Source organism: Thamnophis sirtalis, unplaced genomic scaffold, assembly GCF_051295495.1.
Source record: "Thamnophis sirtalis isolate CommonGarterSnake01/CBP01778 unplaced genomic scaffold, rThaSir2_p1.2 scaffold_2, whole genome shotgun sequence".
In the NCBI taxonomy this organism is placed as follows: Eukaryota; Metazoa; Chordata; class Lepidosauria; order Squamata; family Natricidae; genus Thamnophis; species Thamnophis sirtalis.
In genome coordinates this window covers 32,687,003-32,709,326 of record NW_028261382.1, presented here as the reverse complement: position 1 = coordinate 32,709,326, position 22,324 = coordinate 32,687,003, and the positions used below count along the sequence as shown (strand labels likewise).

The following is a 22,324-nucleotide window of genomic DNA, read 5'->3' as shown; positions in this document are numbered from 1 at the left end:
GGATGGTCTAACCCAGAGGTTCTCAACCTGTGTTCTTCTGACCCCTGGGAGATCCATGATGTCGTCACAGGGGGTCCACCGAACTGGGGGAATAAGAAAGGATGCAAACAAAAGGCAAATGGCCCCCCCAAAATTAAATATTTTAAAAATCATTTTAAATAATTAAATGGAATGGTGGAATTGTTGGCTGTGGCAAGTTGACCAGAAGCGAGTTGACTGTGGCAAGCTGGCTGTGGCCAGTTGTCCTATTCTGGCCACAAGAGGTATTTCAAGGGGGGGGCTGTGATGAAGAAATGGTTGAGAACCAGTGATCTAATCAATCCATCACTTAACTTTAGGATTGTCCACTGGAGGGGGACGGGAACCGGTTTGCAAGTTTCCCAATGGGAGATAAACGATTCCAGAAAATGGTCTAGAATTCAGATTTTCAGAGAAAGGCTTTAAGAGCTACAATGATATAAGGCAGGGAATGAGTCAGCAAGGTTTTTGGACTGATACGACTTTAAGAGGCTGTATATATAAGAGAGGCCCCATGAGGGCGTCCCTCTCTCTCTCCCTGTGTGCTTCCATGCTGTAGTTGATGATTGATTGCCTGACTTTGCCCAGTATGCGTATGTATATATTCCTTATAGATAAACCGCTATATGAAAGGCAAACCTCTGTTTACTGTATTTTGCTCCTGGGTAGTCTCAAAAATGTCACACGGTGCATACTCTGAACCTCCAGATCAACTCATTGCCGAAACATTAAAGACCAAATAAAACACATCGGGTTAAAAATAAGTTTAATCATCAGGCGAACAAAACAATTTCCGATCCTAAAATAGAAATCTGCAATTAAGTCTTCAGGGTTCATTTTTATTTGTTTTCGTGGTTCAGCCTTCTCTTCCTCCTCTCTCTTTCTTCCCTCTACGTATATCTTAACAGGCTGTGGTGTAAATGCCTTGAGCCAGGGGCCCAATCCTCACAGGAACTTCTGAACGGAAGACCTCAAGTGCCTTCTTGTATGAAGCATGATCCGGGAAGGTCGAGAGGTGTGGTTCAACCTAGAGAAGACGAGAGAGCGGGGTGGGGGAAGAGAGAGAGCTATATCAAGTGACTTCTTGGATCCAGAAAGATGGGAGGTCTTACCTTCAACTAGACACATGAGAAATGGCCAATAGATTTAGAAATGTTTTGTGTTCATGTCATATGCCACTGATACTATATCAACAAAACCCGCCATCCTGGGCCCATTGTTTGGGAAGCCAGGCTCTGCCTGTCACAAGCCAGGACAAAGGGTGAGTGATGGAGGAGTAACACCTCCTTAAAAAACCTTGGTCCAGCTGGCCCGGCTGGGAGCACCTCGTAAGGGCCCCTTCCCAGGGTTACGGGAGAAGACGCGCTCAACGGGTTTGAAGGCGGAAGAGGGCTCTACGCCCCAACGGCAGATCCAGCGGCAGAACCATCTTCTAGGAGAAGGGATACTCCGATGACAAACCTCCACTGCCTTGTGGCTGCATCCACTCCTGGAAAAGGCTTCCAGAGTCAACCTCCAGGCAAAATCCGGAGCCGGAGTCCCGGAAGCAGTTCATGACTGTGTACAACCAGGTTCTGGTAACTCCTACAATGCAGCTGAATGGCTCTGCCATTCCCTTGGACTATTTCAGCCACATGGAGAGGGGGGATCTGCTGCTTGGATAACAGTCTATCCTCCATATTAATCCACCCAGGCCTCGTGCTCTGGAGAGGACACTCCAGCTTTGACCTCTTCCCAGAGCACGAGACCATCGTCTTTGGAGACTGAAGGATGCCAATGCAACTATATAAACAACTCAAGGTGGCAAATATATTTAATACACCTTCTTCCTCCTGTTTTCCCCCACAACAACTCCTCTGTGAGGTGGGCTGAGCTGAGAGGGAGGGACTGTCCCAAAATCACCTAGCTGGCTTTCATGCCTGAGATGTGACTAGAACTCGCCGTCTCCTAGTGATTGGCCCAAAGTCACCCAGTTGACTTTCGTGCCTGAGATAGCACTAGAACCAGTGGTGGGTTTCAAAATTTTTTGGAACCTCTTCTGTAGGTGTGGCCTGCTTTCCGGGTCCACTGGTGGAACCTCTTCTAACCGGTTCGGTAGATTTGACGAACCGGTTCTACCAAACTGGTGCGAACCAGTAGGAACCCACCTCTGACTAGAACTCACCATCTCCTGGTGAAAGTCATGCCTAAGGCAAGACTAGAACTTATGATCTATAGACAATGATAACAAACCAGGGAGGATGGAGGTGGTTGTTGAAGAGAGAACAATTTGTTCCCCATCTCTCCATCCCTCTGCAGCTCCCTTGGCTGCCCTTCCCTGTAGGAAAGAGCCCTCTGAGTGGACCTCCTTCTGGAGATCCTTCCTTGGGGACGAAAGGAAGAGCTGGAGGCCAAGGAGGCTGCGGATGGCTAGAGACAGAATAAAGACAAGTAGGTGTTGGTCCTGAGAAGATCTCAAAGAGGAAACTCCTCCTAGAGGTCTTGTTCAGATGAGAACATCCAGGGAGGCTGTGGAGAAATATCAAACTTGGGAAACAAACACCATCGTCTTCATCATCACCAACATCCCCATCTATCCACTGCGGGGTGAAGGCCAGGTCTTCATGGATGGTTATGGGCCAAAAACGACCATGTTGGTCCAGTAGAGTTTGTGTGTGGAAGTAGTATGTAGGTGGACTTTGTTTGACTTCTCAATCTTAGGGGCCAACTTGCTCAGCTGGCTTCCAAGCTTAACCCAAAGGTGCTTTTTCAAGAGGCAACTGGACTCTGTTTCTCCTTGAAGGCACCTTTCGCTTCTCCTCCAAGAAGCTTCTTCAGAACTTCAGAAGCTTCTTGGATGAGGAAACGTCTTCAGGGAAAAACAAAGTCCAGTTGCCTTTTGGGGAAAAAAATAGAAACACCTTGACCTGGATGGCCGAGATGTCTCCAGAGACATCTTCCAGCCTCATGGAGGATAAGGAACGTGGATCCCACCTTCCACTCTTGACCTCTCAAGGATCAGAAGGAGTTAAGAAGGCACCTCTTCATCTCTTCTCTTTCAATCCTGTTTCCTGCTCTTCAGACGCGATGTCTCCGAGGACTTCCGTCCTTCGGGGATGGTTGATTAAGTCTTCTCCGCCCGGTCCACCTCCAAAAACCCCTCATCCGGCTCTTCCCAAGGAGGCTTAATGAACCATTCAGACGCCGAAAGGTAATTTCTTGATTGGCACACCAAATCTCCAGCCACCGAGATAATTGCGGACACGCAGGTATTAAGTCCTCAGATCTCATTAACGCAGATCAGTTGGCGTTTTCCGAATTGGACATCTAAATCCATAATTAGGCTCCTGTTTAAGTAGGCTTGTTTTATTTGGGGGGGGGGGTTAGGAGGATGAGGACAAAGCGGGGGCGGGAACTCCCCTGGCTCCTGATGAACGGAGCAGTCACAAATTTGTTATACACAAGCACTGTTGTCGAGTTGGGTTGTGCTCCCCTCCTTTTCTTGAATCCTTTATCGCAAGGGTCCTTGGTGCTCTCTGAGCGTGGGTGTTTCCTTATGGACGTTACATTGCCCAACTAGGTAACATCATCAGTCCTAGTGGGTAAATTGCTCCCTGTTTGTTAACAGTAGCTCAATTTGGTTGTTTTCTTGAGGACATTTCATTGCTCGACTAGGTAAGATCATCACTGCTAGAAGGGAGAGGGGTTTACAGAGAGGAGGAAGAGGAGGAGGAGAGGAAGAGGGAGGCAGAGGAAGACTGCAGGGTCCTTGGTGCTCTCTGATCTTGGTGGTTTTCTTGCAGACATTTCATTGCCCAACTAGGTAACATCATCAGTACCAGGCAGGAGGGGAGTTTTCCGAGAGAAAGGAGGAGGAGGAGGAGGAGGAGGAGGAGGAGGAGGAGGAGGAGGAGGAGGAGGAGGAGGAGGAGGAGGAGGAGGAGGAGATGATGACTGTGGGGTGCTTGGTACTCTCTGATCTTGGGTGTTTCCTTGCAGACATTTCATTGTCCAACTAGGTAACGCCATCAGTCCTAGTGGGTAACTTGCTCCCCTGTTTGTTAACGGTAGCTCAATTTGGTTGTTTCCTTGCAGACATTTCATTGTCCGACTAGGTAAGATCATCACTGCTAGAAGGGAGAGGGGTTTACAGAGAGGAGGAAGAGGAGGAGGAGGAGAGGAAGAGGGAGGCAGAGGGAGACTGCACGGTCCTTGGTGCTCTCTGTTCTTGGTGGCTTTCTTGCAGACATTTCATTGCCCAACTAGGTAACATCATCAGTGCTAGTGCTTGCCCTGTTGGTGTTTATTGGGAACGGTCTTGGGAATGGTCTTCCTGCCCTAATGGTTGGACCATTTGCTGTTATATTGCGTGGCAGGGATTTTGAAACTGTGAATGCTCCAACACTGGAAGTTTTTAAGAAGATGTTGGATAACCATTTGTCTGAAATGGTATAGGGTTTCCTGCCTAGGCAGGGGGTTGGATTAGAAGACTCCAAGGTCCCTTCCAACTCTGCTATTGTATTTGTACTTGATCACAGGGAGAAAGCAAAAATCCTGGCCCAAGATGGACCTTCTTTTAGTTGAATCCTGGTTTCTAGAATTCCTCGGTGGCTACAGATTCTGGGCACACCCTCAGACTGCCAGGAAGACTCTTCGCTCCCACCAAACTTTTCATGGGCGTAATGGCACCAACTTCAGTCTCTCCGCACATCTTTTCTATCCGCCGTCCCTTGTCCAGCATCTCTATTTGGAATTTTGTACACCCCGGAGTGGCGTTTAAATGTAGCGAAGCTAAGATTTCAGGGCCACGGCCGCAACTCCTTTCTTGCAACTCTCCCCGCACGGTTGCACACCGCCGGGCGTACAAGTTTTCCAGCTTTCCCCAACCGATTCACCCATCTTTTACAGACCGACCGTTTTCTCTCTCTCTCCGCCCCCCCCACCCCTCTTTCTCCGTCTTCGCCACCCATCACCCGTCTTCGGTCGTCAACGCTTGGCAGGGAAATAACGAGAGATGCTAAATCTTTTATAAGGTCAACACGCGCGAGCAGCTGTCAAACAAGAAAAGAACTTAGCGGAGAAGACAACCCTCCTGGAAAATAGGGAAGAGGGGAAAGGAAAGGAAAGAAAGGGAGGAAGAAAAAGGGGAAGGAGAAAAAAAACAAAAACAAAACCCCCAACAACTTCTCTTGCTCATTAAGCCCACAGGCCTGGGCCTGGCCTGACCAGGAGTGTCACCGTTTTGTGTCGGTAATTTGTGGTGTCAGAGGAAGAGGGGAGGAAGAGGAATTAGGCAGTGCCGAAGGGGCCAAGCCGGTGCCGGGGGAGTCATTAACGCACCAGGAACGGCTTCAATGCCTAATTGGAACCGCTGGGCATTATCAACGGAGGATTCGCCTCCGCAGCCTGACAGCTTTCAGACCCTAAAAATGATAGTCCACTTGTCAATGTAAAAGACCATTAAAAACAAACCGTTTTGATTTAATTGGCGGGAGGGAGGGGGTACCCAGGTGAGATACCTCATCAGCTCGTGGGTTTCCCCCCCTTTAATTTTCCATTTCCCTCCCGATGATGGTTTCCTTCTTTTTCTTTCCCCCTCCCTCGCTTTTCTTTATTTGCATTCTCTTCTCCCCCCCCACCTTCCTCCTCCTCCTCCTCCTCCTCCTCCTCCTCCTCCTCCTCCTCCTCCTCCTCCTCCTTGCCAGTGGCTTCAAATTCTCTTCCTTTTCATAAACTGCCTGTGAGTGAAAAGATCGTGTCTGGATCCCCGGCTGCTTTTGATAAGATTGTCAACCAAGGAGAAGGGGACAGGTGAGCAAGGCACTTGGGGAGCGGGCTAAAACTCCCCAGACACGGGTCTTGTGCCAGGAAGAAAAAATGAGCGAGCAAGGAAGCTTAGAACATTCTGGTTGGCTTCCCTCAATGCAGAAACAAGTGGAGTTGGGTCACATGTGGCTTTGTAAATCCATAGAAAAAGAAGAGAAGAGAAATTAGGAAGGGAAGGGAAGGGAAGAGAAGAGAAGAGATTAGGAAGGAAAGGGAGGAAAGGAGAGGAGAAAAGAAGAGATTAGGAAGGGAAGGGAAGGGAAGGGAAAGGAAGGGAGGAAAGGAGAGAAGAGAAATTAGGAAGGGAAGGGAGGAGAAGAGAAGAGATTAGGAATGGAAGGGAAGGGAGGAAAGGAGAAGAGAAATTAGGAATGGAATGGAACAGAATAGAATAACAGAGTTGGAAAGGACCTTGGAGGCCTTCTAGTCCAACCCCCTGCTCAAGCACAAGACCCGGTACCCTTTCAGACAAGTGGTATATAAAACCTCCAGTGTTGGCAGACAACTTCTGGAGGCAATGATTAATTATTCTGTCAGGAAATTTCTCCTTTAGTTCTAAGTTGCTTCTCTCCTTGATTTGTTTCCACCCATCGCTTCTTATCCTGTCTTCAGATGGTTTGCCTCTTCTTTGTGGCAACCCCTGAGATATCGGAAGACTGCTATCCTGTCTCCCCTAGTCCTTCTTTTCATTAAACTAGACATACCCAGTTCCTGCAACCGTTCTTCATATGTTTTGGCCTCCAGTCCCCTAATCATCTTTGTTGCTCTTCTCTGCACTCTTTCTAGAGTTCTCAACATCTTTTCTACATCGAGGCGACCAAAACTGGATGCCGTATTCCAAGTGTGGCCTTACCAAGGCCTTATAAAGTGCTATTAACCCTTCACGTGATCTTGATTCTATCCCTCTGTTGATGCAGCCTAGAAATGTGTTGGCTTTTTTGACAGCTGCTGCCCATGGCTGGCTCCTATTTAAATGGTTGTCCACTAGGACTCCAAGATCCCTCCCACAGTTACTACTGTTGAGCAAGGTACCACCTATGCTGTACCTGGGCATTTTGGTTTTTCTTGCCTAAATGTAGAACCTTTCTCTTTTCACCACTGAATTTCATTTTGTTAGATAGTGCCCAATGTTCAAGTTTGTCCAGATCCTTCTGTAGCTTAAGCCTGCCTTCTGGAGTGTTGGCTATTCCTGCCAGCTTGGTGTGTTGAAGGACTAGGGAGGATATGATAGCGGTGTTTCAATATCTAAGAGGCTTCTACAGAGAAGAAGGGATCAAGCTATTCTCTAAAGGCCCAGAAGGCAGGAGAAGAAGCCATGGATGGAAACTAAACAAGGAGAGAAGCAAACTAGAGCTAAGGAGAAATTTCGTGACAGTGAAAACAATTAACCAGTGGAACTCCTTGCCTCCAGAAGTTGTGGGTGCTGCATCACTGGAGGCTTTTAAGGACAATCATTGGTCTGGAATTGTAAGGAGTCTCCTGCTTGAGCAGGGGGTTGGACTAGAAGACCTCCAGGATCCCTCCCAACTTTGTTATTCTGTTGAAGATTCCGTTAAAAAAAAATGGAATCCAGAGGGAGCCATTAAGGAGTAATTTACTGTATCAAATTTTGAAAGGTAGTTCTGGGCTTCGCAATTCGATACTCCCGCGGGGAGAGTTGACAAATATGAGCTCACCGCCTGACTTCTTTTTCGTTAAACCAAAAAAAAAAAAAAAACCCAGAATAACAGAAGAGTTGGAAAGAGACCTTAAGAGGTCATCTAGTCCATGCAGGAGACAAAACCCCGCCAGGCAACTCAAACCGAACATTTTGAACATAACATTCGAGAAAAATATTTCGCACTTCCTTCTGTTTTCTTAGAAGGAAGGTTTGTGCTGAATAACTTCGGCTCTGAGAAAAATTCCAGGTGATTTCCCCCCCCCCCCCGAGTTGCTGGCGCGACATTCAAACAGGTGACATTTTCATTGAAATGATCCGGCATCCACATTTCCCCCTAGACAGGCAGCTACTTGCTTCTTTTTAAATCATAATAATAACAATTCATTAAACCAAATTGCCACTGGCTTTCGACCAGCAAGAACAACGGCAAAAACGCACATTGGCTTTAAGGACATCAGGCTTCACTTAACAACCGCACCGATTTGCTACGGAACCGTCACAATGTCGGGCACGGCTCGCTTAACTGCCATCTCGCTTAGCGATGGAGTTTCTGTTCCGTGCTGTGGCCGTGAAGTCCATGAGTGCTTGTATTGGCAAGATCTGGTGTATTTTGGCCCATTTAAATCTGAATTTGCTTAGGGAGTTGACTGACTTACTTCTGCCAACCTAGCAGTTCGAAAGCATGTTAAAAAATGCAAGTAGAAAAATAGGAACCACCTTTGGTGGGAAGGGAACAGTGTTCCGTGCGCCTTCGGCGTTGAGTCATGCTGGCCACATGACCCTGGAGACATCTTCGGACAGTGCTGGCTCTTCGGTTTTGAAACAGAGATGAACACCGCCCCCTAGAGTCGGGAACGACTGGCACATATGTGCAAGGGGAACCTTAAACATTTACCTTACTTAGGGAAGATGGGATGGCTGTTGTGTATACCACTTTGCAGTTCTTTTACAACCCTCTCTAAGCGGTTGACAGAGTCAGCCTCTTGCCCCCCAACAATCTAGGTCCTCATTTGACCCACCTCGGAAGGACGAAAGGCTGAGTCAACCTTGAGCCTGGGGAGATTCGAACTGCTGAACTGCAGCTAGCAGTCAGCTGAAGTAGCCTACAGCACTGTATTCTAACCACTGGGCCACCTCGGCTCTTTTTTTTTAAATAAAGCTTTTTATTTTTTCATTTCCATAACAAATAACCATATGTATACTATTACATACCCAGCATTGTATTATATTGTTAAATATTTCCATCAATTTGTCTTACCATCAACTCCCAAAAAAATGATTATTGGCTCTTCTGCTCTCCATACACCGTATTTGTACCCTATTCATCACTTTCTTCTCCCTCTCTCCTCCTTTCTTCCATCATCCTTCTCTTCCCTACTTCCCCTTCTCTCTCCTTCTCCTCCCTCCCCTTTCCACTCCTCCTTTCTCTCCTCCTCTTCCCCCCCCCTGCCCTCTCTCCTATCCCTCTCTTCTTCCCTTACCTCTCTCCTCTACTTCACACTCTTCATCTCATTTATTTGGTGTATTTCAGCCCCTGAGCGAGCTCCGTTTTACGTTGATGGTATTTATAATTCCTTTCCAATATACATCTTTAATTTTAACATATATCTTCCTCCTTCTTTTTTAAAAGGAAAAAAAAAGTACACATATGCCACCGGCTCTTAATAAGCCCTTAAAATAAACCCTTTCCAGGTTCACACCCACCTTCTGGAAATGTGGGATACGCCAAAGGTCTTCCTTTTTCATCGGTGGCTGGAACTTCCTCAGCAAGCAAGTGCGGGTCTCGTAGAATTTCCCCCGGCGTTTCTGAAACATATCAAGAAAATGTGCCGGGCTTAGAAAATCACCAAGGAGAATATATACCACACACATACACAACACTGGTGTGGTGTTTGGTTGGGGAGACCAACCCCAACTTGGAAAAAAAAAAGGGTGCTAGTGGGCCAGAGGGGAGACAGCCTTGCGAGGTAGGATGGGCAGGAAGCGCATATGCAGAGGGTGCTCTCTGAGCTTGGTGGCTTTCTGGCAAGATGTTTCATCATCAGTGTTAAAAGGGAGTGGGACTTCCTCTCTCTTTACAGAAGCTCTGAGCTTGGTGGTTTTCTTGCAGATGTTTCAGGACCCAACTAGGAAACTTCATCAGTGTTAAAAGGCAGTGGGACTTTCTCTCTGTTTATATACAGAAGCTTTGAGCTTGGTGGTTTTCTTGCAGATGTTTCAGGACCCAACTAGGAAACTTCATCAGTGTTAAAAGGGAGTGGGACTTCCTCTCTGTTTATATACAGAAGCTCTGAGCTTGGTGGTTTTCTTGCAGATGTTTCAGGACCCAACTAGGAAACTTCATCAGTGTTAAAAGGCAGTGGGACTTTCTCTCTGTTTATATACAGAAGCTCTGAGCTTGGTGGTTTTCTTGCAGATGTTTCAGGACCCAACTAGGAAACTTCATCAGTGTTAAAAGGGAGTGGGACTTCCTCTCTGTTTATATACAGAAGCTCTGAGCTTGGTGGTTTTCTTGCAGATGTTTCAGGACCCAACTAGGAAACTTCATCAGTGTTAAAAGGCAGTGGGACTTTCTCTCTGTTTATATACAGAAGCTTTGAGCTTGGTGGTTTTCTTGCAGATGTTTCAGGACCCAACTAGGAAACTTCATCAGTGTTAAAAGGGAGTGGGACTTTCTCTCTGTTTATATACCGAAGCTCTGAGCTTGGTGGTTTTCTTCCAGATGTTTCAGGACCCAACTAAGTAACTTCATCAGTATTAAAAGGGAGTGGGACTTTCTCTCTGTTTATAAGCTCTGAGCTTGGTGGTTTTCTTCCAGATGTTTCATCACCCAACTAAGTAACTTCATCAGTGTTGAAAGGGAGTGGGACTTTCTTTCTGTTTATGTACAGAAGCTCTGAGCTTGGTGGTTTTCTTGCAGATGTTTCATCACCCAACTAAAGGACCTCATCGGTGTTAAAAGGGAGTGGGACTTTCTCCCTGTTTATATACAGAAGCTCTGAGATTGGTGGTTTTCTTCCAGACATTTGATGACCCAACTAGGAAACATTATCAGTGATAGAATGGAGTGGGGCTTGTAGGAAGGAGGAGGAGGCCTTCCGGCTCTTCGCCACCAGCGGCGCTTCCCTCCAGCCTTTGCCAAAGCCCCCCACCAGGAAGCTGAAACAGACCCCAAGTCAGAATTTCTGCCTCCCTCTGAGCCCCACAAAAAGACCCCGAAGGGGGAGACTCTCTGCAGCAACACAAGCATTCATTGCACCTATCTGTCCCAGGGGCCGTAGTTTGAGGACCCCGGATTTAGTGCGATATTAAAAATGCAAATATTTTTTCTGCAGACCACCAACATTTCCTCACGGACCACCAGTTGATGACCTCTACAGACATGGTTGGGAAGAATATGGAATATCACTGAAACAGAATCAGGAGAGCAGACATTTCCAAAGCTGGGAAGGAGAATTTTTAGAAACTTAATCAGGGGATACAAAAGTTTGCTTCCCACGCTGAATGTTTGGAAGCTAAGAAATCTCCAAATTATGGCAGATGCCTCACAGTATGGTTGCTTGACGGTTCCCCAAAAAGATGAGATACTCCTGGGAGGAGATGTAGAAAAGACGCGGAGACTCTAGAAAGAGTGCAGAGAAGAGCAACAAAGAGGATTAGGGGACTGGAGGCTAAAACGTATGAAGAACGGTTGACTAGAATAGAATAGAATAGAATTGAATTGAATTGAATTGAATTGAATTGAATTCTTTATTGGCCAAGGTGTGATTGGACCCACAAGGAATTTGTCTTTGGTGCCTATGTTCTCAGTGTACATAAGGAGAGTAAAATACATTCATCAAGAATAAAAAGAGACAACACTTAGTGATAGTCATAGGTTACTAATAAGCAATCAAATTGAACTAGGAAACAAATAAAACAATATTAATTGTAAAGATATGAGCACAATTAACCAGTGGAACAGCTTGCCTCCAGAAGTTGTAGGTGCCCCCATCACTGGAAGTTTTTAAGTGACTAGACAGCCCTTGTCTGAAAATGGTATAGGGACTCCTGCTTGAGCAGGGGGTTGGACTAGAAGACCTCCAAGGGCCCTTCCAGTTCTATTGATGAACAGGTTGCAGGAACTGGGCATGTCCAGTTTAATGAAATGAAGGACTAGGGGAGACAGGATAGCAGTCTTCCAATATTTGAGGGGCTGCCCCAAAGAAGAGGGAGTCAAGCTATTCTCCAAAGCACCTGAGGGCAGGACAAGAAGCAACGGGTGGAAACTAATCAAGGAGAGAAGCAACTTAGAACTATGGAGAAACTTCCTGACAGAACAAATAATCAATGGAACAACTCGCTTCCAGAAGTTGTGAATGCTCCAACACTGGAAGTTTTAAAGAAAATGTTGGACAGCCATTTGTCTGAAATGGTGTCGTGTTTCCTGCCTAAGCAGGGGGTTGGACTAGAAGACCTCCAAGGTCCCTTCCAACTCTGTTCTTCTAAGATTCTAAGATATCTGATTATTTCTATTTATGCTACATAATTAGGCCTGCCACGCACGCTGGGATCATCTAACACATTTGATAACCAGGTCATCTGAAGACCCCACTTTTCTTTCAAAGGACATCAAACAGGATGTAAATAATAAATGAACAAGAATAAATAAAATCCACACCATTAACTCTAAAGGACGAGTGACAAGAACAAAAGCAAAAACCCAAGAGGCGTTTGCTGATCTTCTTCAGAAAGTAGTTCCAACAAAGTTCCATCAAAGAAGAGATCACACCATTTAGATAAAGAGTTTCTGAACCTTGACAACTTTTAAGGTGTATGGACTCAAATTCCCAGAATTCCCCAGGCCCCATGGTGGGAGTTGAAGTCCACACATCTTAAAAGGTAAAGGCTTTACCTATTTACCTAAAAGGCATATAGGCTTGTCGTTCCCGACTCTAGGGGGCGGTGCTCATCTCCGTTTCAAAGCTGAAGAGCCAGCACTGTCCGGAGACGTCTCCATGGTCATGTGGCTGGCATGACTCAACGCCGAAGGCGTCTGGAATGCTGTTCCCTTCCCACCAAATAGCAATAGCAGTAGCAGTTAGACTTATATACCGCTTCATAGGGCTTTCAGCCCTCTCTAAGTGGTTTATAGAGTCAGCATATTGCCCCCACAGTCTGGGTCCTCATTTTACCCACCTCGGAAGGATGGAAGGCTGAGTCAACCTTGAGCCTGGTGGGATTCGAACCGCTGAACTGCAGATAACAGTCAGCTGAAGTGGCTGCAGTACTGCACTCTAACCACTGCGCCACCTCGGCTCTAGGAGGTTCCTATTTTTCTACTTGCATTTTTTATGTGCTTTCCAACTGCTAGGTTGGCAGAAGTTGGGACGAGTAACGGGAGCTCACTCTGTTACGCGGTGTTAGGGATTCGAACTGCCAAACTGCTGACCTTTCTGATCGGCAAGCTCAACGTCTTAGCCACTGAGCCACCGCGTCCCTCCACACATCTTAGAGTTCCTAAGATTGAGAAGCTGTGATCTAGGGTTGTCTTCTCTACGTCAGGATGAACCAGCTTACGGATTCTAAGTCCCAAGAACCTTCCCAACCCGTGTCTACAAGAGAATGGTCTTGAGAAAGGGGTTCAGCAAACTGAAAGGCCTTCTAAAAGTCATCTAACCTTTTGTTTCTTCTCAGCTTTCTCAGCCTTGATGACCGCCCTCTGCTCGTCCATCCAAATCTCTCTGTATTTGTGCTGCAGCAGATCGAAGAAAGGCGTCGAGGGCCTGAAAAAGATTTTGGAAGGAAAGTGACAGCGACATTATCCCGACCTTAACCGCAGCCCACACGAAACGCAGTGAGTTTGATCTTGGGATCATCCAACACCCGGAATCCCCTACCTGCATCTTACTCAGAAAAATCTCCTTGGCCAGGTCCACAGACTTCCAATGATGGGGCTTTGACTCCATCGGCCAAGGGATTACCCTGTTTTCCCGAAAATAAGACCTCCCTGGGTAATAAGCCCTCCCTGAAAACATTGCAACACAGCAGCAGCCATGAGGTGACCCCGCTCACCGCCTCCTGCACCTCAAAAATAATAAGACCTCCCTGAAAATAAGGCCAAGCGCTTATTTCGGGGGACAAAAGAAAATAAGTCCCTGTCTTATTTTCAGGAAAACACGGTATTGTTCTTTCTTTCTACTCCTTGTTTCCTCCCCCCTCCAGTTTTAATTTCACTTGATACACAGAGATGTTGTGGCCCAGCAGGAGCCGTTGGAGCTGCCACCAGACTCCGACAGCGAGGGGCCCTATGAGTCGGCTCTGGAGGATGTAGAGGACCCTGGACAGGGTTCCGACTCCGAGCAGGGCGCAGAGAGGCTGGTTGGCCACCAGGAGGCGCCTGAGCCTTGGACCAGGGGGGAGGAGACAAGGGAGTGTGATCCGGACTTCAGCAGTGGGGAGGAGTCAAGGGAGTTGTTCCTAGATGCCCGGCACCGGAGAGCTAATAGGTGTAAGGAACAATTACGCAATTACAGGAGGTAATTGCACTCAGCTGGTGGTCATTAGGCTCCTCTCCAGACTATAAAAGGACTGCTTGTGCACACGTCCCTTTTGCAGAAGTCAACACAGGAACTAATGTCGGAGAACATTATTGTGAGCTTGGCAGTCTGGATTGCTGCCAGGGCTTATCTGTGCTGGATTGCTGCCCAAGCTTGTCTGTGCCGGTTTGCTGCCAAGGACCTGTCTGTCTGTTAATTAAATGCCGTAACCTATCTTTGGCTCGGAGTGTGTGTTGGTGTGGGATGAGTGGGGTCAGAACACAGAGATGTCTACTTTTATCTCAGATACTTAGTAAGACCAAAAGGGACACCTGGTATGGATTCGTTCGTTCGTTCATTTATGTATTTAGTTGGAGAATACGGGAACAAATTCTTCCTGAGTTTTGACTACCCCTAAACAAATGTTCCTCTCCTCCTACAACACACTTAACCTGCCAACGGGTCTGGCTGCTGAGCTTGAGACATTTCCACGCGGCCAAGTAGGTTGTGGATCTCCTAATCCCCAGAGACCACATGACAAAGTGTAGAACCATCCCATGCGGTCTCAGAGATCTTGGGCAACAATATCCCCCCGTTTAGACCTAGTGGGGTTCCTTACATTGAGGAAATCTACAACAACCCTACAAACACTGACCGTTTGCTCTCTACAAGCATCCTCCGTTGGCCCAAGAACGCAACGTAAAGGAAAGCCCTTGAACGCAAAACACTAGCGGTTCTTTCTCCTCGTTGGCCTTACAACGCGAACATGTTGGGGGGCTGCAACCGCGATTTCGTTCCGGGTCTTTCCTGCACGCATGTAAATAGCCGCCCTTCTCCTCTTTCACCCCACAGCTTATTTTGCTCCTGGCGTGACTTTTATTGCTAATTATGTCTTGCCACATGCTTCGGAGAGAGGCTTAATCTCTGCTCATGTTGGCTAATGATGTTACGAGCTTGATCAAGTGCCTATCCGTCCCAAGAGGACGCTCTTAGAGAAGGCTTTTTCCCCGCAAGCTGGAGGGATTTGGTGCGCGGAAGGGGCTGGGCGCCACACGGATCACACCCAGGCGGAGGCGTGCAGAATATTTTTTGGGAGCCTGTCCACAATTCCGGTCAAACCACTCCTCCCCCCCCTCCCGTACCACCAAATTCTGCAAAGAATGGAGGGGCTGCCAGAAAGAAGAGGGGGGGGGTCGTGTATCAACTTATTTTCCAAATCACCAGGAGGCAAGAAGCAATGGATGGAACCTAACCCAAGAGAGAAGCAACGTAAAACTAAGGAAGCATTTCTTGAGCAATAGTAGTGACTTCTCTAGGTTGGTTCCACATGTTCTTCAGCCAATCGACCTTCTCTGGATGTCTGCTGGTCTGGAGGGGGACTGTGACAAAGAGCCAACAATATAGATTCTTGTTCTGGATTGCGTTCCAGATCCTAGCGAAATTTCCTCTATTTATGGATTCTGGTCCTTCATCCAACCTTGGACGATATCTTGGGGATATAGTTGAGGCCTTTTGGATGTCTAGCTATCTCCTTCCCATTTATCCCTCTATCCATCCATCCAACCATCTATCTATTTATCTTTTATTGATGCTTTCTTCTATCCATCCATCCTAGTTATTTATCATTTCGCTGTCTGTCTGTATCTATCCATCCATCCATTCATCCATCCATCCATCCACCCACTCTATCTATCTATCTATCTATCTATCTATCTATCTATCTATCTATCTATCTATCTATCTATCTATCTATCTTTTATTGATTCTTTCTTCTCTCCATCCATCCTAGTTATTTATCATTTAACTGTCTCTCTGTGGGTATCTATCCATCCATCCATCCACCCACCTACCCACCCACCCTACCTTCCTACCGACCAATCTATCTGTCTGTCTATCTTTTATGGATTTTCTTTTCTCCATCCATCCATCCACCCACCCACCATCCCAACCACCTCGCTTGGGAGGCCCTTGGAAGAGAAGAAATGCCCACAGACCCCCTTCTCATTAGACCCTCTAAAAATGTATTTCTGCACGCTTTCAAGAACCGTTCCCTTTCACCAGGCCCCTCTTCCTCCCTCCTTTTGCATTTTTAATAAACTCCTCTGCTAAATAATTTTCAAGAGGCAGCAAGTCTTTAGCCGAGGAACTTAAAAACCCTCTTCCCCCTGGTTATAGCAGCAAAGAAGTTAAGCTGAGCTTTCTGGAAATCTTCCTGCTTTCTCTTTCTCTCTCTCTTTATAATGAGCTTCCCTTCGCTGCCATATAAGTTGTGTTTTTAAAAAAAATAAAAATCCATAATGAACTATTAACAGTATTTTAAAATCAAAATTGCAGGAGTTCGAAATGAATGACAAAGTCATATGTGTGTGTGTGTGTGTGTGTGTGTGTGTGTGTGTGTTAGGAAGAAGCCAGCTTCTCTCGCTCTCTCCTTCTCTCTCCACCTCTCCCCTTTTCTCTCTAAAAATGGAATCCGAGATGAAAAGGAACAATCGTTATAATTTGCGAAATAGAAGGCTGACACTTTTTGGGGGTGTACACATGTTCGTTCCTGACAGGTGTGATTCGCTTTTGGGGCGAAACAGATCTCTATGGGGAATTAGAACACAGCTTCCCACTGACGGGCCCTTCACAGCCTTGCAGCTCATTAAAAACTTTTTTTCCCCCACCCCAATTTTAATTTTAGTTTCTTGAATGGGGGATGAAATTTCCCAAGGAACATCGGCGTCTTCCAAGGGGGCTTCGGAACACCGGGGGGGGGGGGGGGGTTGAAAGGGGTTTCAAGGGGAAAGCCTTGGGTGTGACAAACCAGATTTTAGTTAACGCCTCCCCGTGCGCAGGCGGGCAAAATAATTGGTCATCAGTGGGTATTAATTTGAAAGAATAGCCAGAGGGTGTTATTTCTTCTTCTTCTCTTTCTTAAAATTCCTGGGAAATTTTGTGACAGCAGAGAAAGTACTCAGCTGCCGAGGATGGATGTTGAGGCTTCCTTCACAAGAGACAGCGGTTTTGTTAAAATTAAAACCTCGGCGGGAGAGGGGAACGGTGCAGGAGCACCGTGAGCTGGGAACAAATGCAGCATCAGAGCACTCGGGAGCAAGGTTGTCTCAGCTGCCTCTGAGAAACTTTCGCGGCGGGGAAACTTACAAAGCGCATCTTTTTTTCCACACCTGACAGTTGATGCCTGAGTTGATGGCATAGGGTGGGTTTCCTGGCCCAGCGTAGAGATAACCAAGAGCAAGCGAATCATAAAGCGAAGGGGAATTAAGAGGTGGCAGCGATGGGAAATTAAGTGTGGCCAGAATGAACTTTATTGATGTTGGGAAATTGCCACTTGAGGCTGGAAGGAGGGAGTTAAGCAGGGAACTAGCCTCCAGTCCATGCGTGGCCACAAAAGGCAATAAACCTGATTCCCCCTAAGATCCATTATCTGGTTCTCCCCGGGACAAGTGAAAACTAATAAGCTCAAGTGGAGGCTCTTCACAGACAACAACATTCTACGTAGGAGCCATGGTGGCTCAGTGGTTAGAGTGCAGTATTGCAGGCTACTTCTGTTGCCTGCCGGCTGACTGCAATTTGGCAGTTCAAATCCCACCAGGCTCAGTTGACTCTGCCTTCCATCCTTCCGAGTTGGGTAAAATGAGGACCCAGATTGTTGGTGGGCAAAAGGCTGACTTTGTAAACCGCTTAGAGAGGGCTGTAAAAGCACTGTAAAGCAGTATATAAGTCTAAGTGCTATTGCTCTTCTTTCCTTCTTTCTCTCCTTCCCTTTTCTCCTTCCATCCTTCCTATGGTGGTGAAGGGGTTAGAATGCAGTATTGCAGGCTGACTCTGCCCACTGTCAGGTGTTCGATCTTGACCGGCTCAAGATTGACTCAGCCTTCCATCCTTCCGAGGTAGATAAAATGAGGACCTAAATTGTTGGGGGGCAAGATGCTGATTCTGTAAACCGCTTAGAGAGGGCTATAAAGCACTGTGAAGCGATATATAAATCTAAGGGCTATTGTTACATGTGGAGAGATGCAAACTCCAGCCCATCTGCTGGTTGGTTGGCTACTACCACAAATATGACTTATTTTGGGTCAATGACAAAACCAAGAAGTGGCTTCATCCTGGCAGTCTAAAGTTTGGCCTTTTTCTTTTTCTCCTTTTGTTTTTTTTTTCTTCTACTCTTTTTCTGTTTTTCCTTCTCTTCTAATGGTCTTGAAGCTAAAGTGTATGAGTGAGGGAAAACGTGTTAAAGACAGATCCAACCTACAAATAAGGAGGAAATTTTTGAGAGAGACAGAGAGACAGAGAGAGAGAGAGACAGAGAGAGAGACAGAGAGAGAGAGAAGAAAGAAAGAGAAAGAGAGACAGAAAGAGAGAGAGAAAGCAAGAGAGAGACAGAAAGACAGAGAGAAACAAAGAGAAAGAGAGACAGAGAGAGAGAGAGAAGAAAGAGACAGAGAGAGGGAGAGAGAAAGAAAGAGAGAGAGGGAAAGAGAGAGAGAAAGAAAGAGAGAGAGAGAGAGAGAGAGAGAGAGAGAGAGAGAGAGAGAGAGAGAGAGAGAGAGAGAGAGAGAGAGAGAGAGAGAGAGAGAGAGAGAGAGAGAGAGAGAGAGAGAGAGAGAGAGAGAGAAGAATTAATCAGTGGAACAGAAGTTGCCTCCGGAAGTTGTGGATGCTCCATCCCAGGCAATTTTTCAGGAAGAGCCTGGACAGCATTTGACTTGATTGGTTCAAGGTCTCAAGCTTGAACAGGGGGTTGGACTAGAACAGTGGCCCCCAACTGGTGGTCCGTGAGAAAATGTTGGTGGTCTGCAGAAAAATTATTTGCCTTTTTTAGATTGCATTAAATCAAACTACGGCCCCTGGGACGGATACGTGCAATGAACGCTTGTGTTGCAGTAGAGTCTCCCCTTTCGGGGTCTTTTTGTGAGGGTTGGAGGGGAGCAGAAATTCTGGCTTGGGGTCTGCTTCGGCCTCCTGGTGGGGGGCTTTGGGCGAAGGCTGGAGGGAAGAGCCACTGGTGGCAAAGAGCCAAAGGGCCTCGTTCCAGTGGGACGGCATCATGGCCTGGAACTGGCCGACCATCTCAGCCCACTGAGCCTCCAGGCGCCGGCACCTGGCCTTGCACTCCCACAGGTCTTCCCTCTGCTTGGAAAGCCCATGCTCCTAGTCCTCAGTGATGTGCTTCTGCTGAGCCTCCTTCTCGGTCAGATCCCATTTGAACTGAGCTGTTTTGCCAACTCTTTCTCCTGGTGGCTGCTTAGCTCCAGCAACTGCTTCCTGTTGGGGGCCCTAAGGAGCCCAGGTGGGCAGGAGAGGAGGGGCTTGGAGGGGAGGGGCAAGTAGAGGCCAATGAGGCATCCCTCGACACGAGTGACACCAAGTTAGCCACGCCCACCCAGCCACATGACCACCTAGCCACGCCCATCCCGTTGGTGGTTAGGCAGATCCTATCAGTGGTCCGCGGGATTTAAAATTATGAATTTAGTGGTCCCTGTGGTCCGAAAGTTTGGGGACCCCTGGACTAGAAGACCTCCAAGGTCCATCCCAGCTCTGTCTTCTCCTCCTCTTTTCTTCTCCACCCTCTTCCTTCTCTTCCCGCAGATTATTTCACTGGCAATGATATAAAACTATCCCACAACAGCCCTGGAATCGATTTTTTTTTTTTGTCGCTCGTCACATTCCCAAGATCACACTCCCGCCTTTAACGGCAAAAATAAGCAGCTTTGCTGACTTGTGAAAAAAGCAATTTGTCACTTCTTAACAAGAAGAGAAAAGTGGAGCCTCCCACTGGGGCAGCTGTGTCTGTAACACACCAGGACGCCCTCAGAAGGATCACACAGGTGCAAGAGTGGACGTCACACATCACATCAGCCTCTCTGAGGTCCGGTGCGAGGGCCACAGGCTGCCACATTGTGTGCCGTTGTGTCGTTGTGCTCCTGGTTGGGGGCAACTGAGGAAGTGGGGTTGGTAAGAGAGGAAATAGATCCACTCCTTAGAACATAGAATAACACGCTTGGAAGGGACCTTGGAGGTCTTCTAGTCCAGCCCCCTGCTCAAGGGGCTGCCCCAGAGAAGAGGGAGTCAAGCTATTCTCCAAAGCACCTGAGGGCAGGACAAGAAGCAATGGGTGGAAACTAATCAAGGAGAGAAGCAACCTGGAATTAAGGAGAAACTTCCTAACAGTGAGGACAAGAGAGAGAGAAAGAGGGAGGGAAAGAGGGATTGAGGGAGAGAGAGAGAGAGGGAGGGAAAGAAAGAGGGAGGGAGTGTGGGGGAGAGAGAGAAAGAGGGAGGGAAAGAGGGATTGAGGGAGAGAGAGAGAGAGAGAGGGAAAGAAAGAGGGAGGGAGGGAGAAAGGGATTGAGGGAGAGAGAGAGGGAGAGAAAGAGGGAGAGAAGAGGGAGGGAGGGAGGCAGAGAGAGTGAGAGAGAGTATGAAGGCCACTTCAACCATCTCAAAAGCTAATCAAGGGAAGCCATGTGCTGAACATGGAAGCCCTCTTTCTCACAGAGGCCTGTTGGGGTGTTCCCCCCCCCTCTTCTTTAGAAACACATGGCTGCCTGTTTGCAAACGCAGTGGCCAGCCGGGAGAAAGGAGCTTGGGTTGCAAAAAATCTGGGTTTCGCGCCAGGCAACCCTTGCCAAGATCACAAACCGATGCTCAGCGCTACTGCGCCACTGACTGGAGGGAGCCCCTTGGGGTCCGCGGAAAAACTTACCTCTTCCTTGTTAGTGCTGACCTTGGTAGGGGCCGTTGGCTGCTGATGAATAGGCTACGATCCCCCCCCTCCCCACAATCAGACTCCAGGGAGCAGCCATATTCTCTGCTATCGTCCCATCTGTGTCTCCCTCGCCCCTCCCGGCTTTCATCCCTGGCCATAAATCTCTGTCCAAAACTTAAGGGGAAAAGAAGGAAGGGGGGCGGGAGGAGGAGGAGGTGAACAATGTCATTTTTACGAGACCTCGTGACAAAAGAAATCAGAAGGAAAGCCCAAAAGGGGGGGGGTTGCAGGTTGGGGTGAGAGGGAGAACTGCAGAGGAAGCGGTGAATGGGCCCGTGGGAGGAATGCCCCGTCTTTGAAAAACCTGGCTATTTCCACGTCAAAAAGGAAGATAACTTGATGGAGGAGTTAGCAAAACCCAAATAACAGAATTGGAAGGGACCGTGGAGGTCTTCTAGTCCAACCCCCTGCTCAGGCAGGAAATCCTATATCATGGCACACAGATAGTTGTCCAATCTCTTCTTAAAAACCTCCTCCAGTGATGGAGCACCCACAATTTCTGGAGATAAGTCATTCCACTGGTTAATTGTTCTCACTGTCAGGAAGTTTCTCCTTAGTTCTAAGTTGCTTCTCTCCTTGATTAGTTTCCACCCATTGCTTCTTCTCCTGCCCTCAGGTGCTTTGGAGAATAGTTTGACTCCCTCTTCTTTGTGGCAGCCCTTCAAATATTGGAAGACTGCTATCCTGTCTCCCCTAGTCCTTCATTTCATTAAACTGGACATGCCCAGTTCCTGCAACCTGTTCATCAATAGAACTGGAAGGGCCCTTGGAGGTCTTCTAGTCCAACCCCCTGCTCAAGCAGGAGTCCCCGTACCATTTTCAGACAAGGGCTGTCTAGTCATTTAAAAACTTCCAGTGATGGGAGCACCCACAACTTCTGGAGGCAAGCTGTTCCACTGGTTAATTGTGGTCGTATCTTTACAATTAATATTGTTTTATTTGTTTCCTAGTTCAATTTGATTGCTTATTAGTAACCTATGACTATCACTAAGTGTAGTTTCTTTTTATTCTTGATGAATGTATTTTACTCTCCTTATGTACACTGAGAGCATAGGCACCAAAGACAAATTCCTTGTGTGTCCAATCACACCTTGGCCAATAAAGAATTCTATTCTATTCTATTCTATTCTATTCTATTCTACTTACTCTACCCTACCTTACCCTACCGTACCCTACTCTACTCTAGTCTTCATTCCATTATTCTGTTTTGTTCTGTTCTATTCTATTCTTCATTCCATTATTCTATTCTATTGTATTCTACTCTACTCTAATCTAGTCTACCTACTCTACTCTATTCTATTCTTCATTCCATTATTCTGTTCTGTTCTGTTCTGCTCTGCTGTCTTCTGTTCTATTCTTCATTCCATTATTCTATTCTATTCTATTCTATTCTATTCTATTCTATTCTATTCTATTCTATTCCATTCCATTCCATTCCATTCCATTCCATTCCATTCCATTCTCACACTTAGGAAGTTTCTCCTTAATTCTAGGCTTGATCAGTTTCCACCCTTTGCTTCTTGTCCTGCCCTCAGATGCTTTGGAGAATAG

At 47.1% G+C, this 22,324-nt stretch overlaps 1 protein-coding gene across 1 annotated transcript in view; it reads right to left on the bottom strand.

Moving 5' to 3' along the window:
* Positions 1-767: 767 nt before the first annotated feature.
* The window catches only part of CFAP77 (cilia and flagella associated protein 77), a 27,098-nt gene continuing 5,541 nt past the window's right edge, over positions 768-22,324 (bottom strand). Inside the window, exons 4-6 of the mRNA XM_087707619.1 lie at positions 13,143-13,248; positions 9,188-9,289; positions 768-1,045 (exon numbers count right to left, since the gene is read on the bottom strand). Coding sequence (XP_087563745.1) covers positions 920-1,045; positions 9,188-9,289; positions 13,143-13,248 — 334 coding nt within the window. The 3' untranslated portion in view covers positions 768-919. The remainder of the gene's footprint in view (positions 1,046-9,187; positions 9,290-13,142; positions 13,249-22,324) is intronic.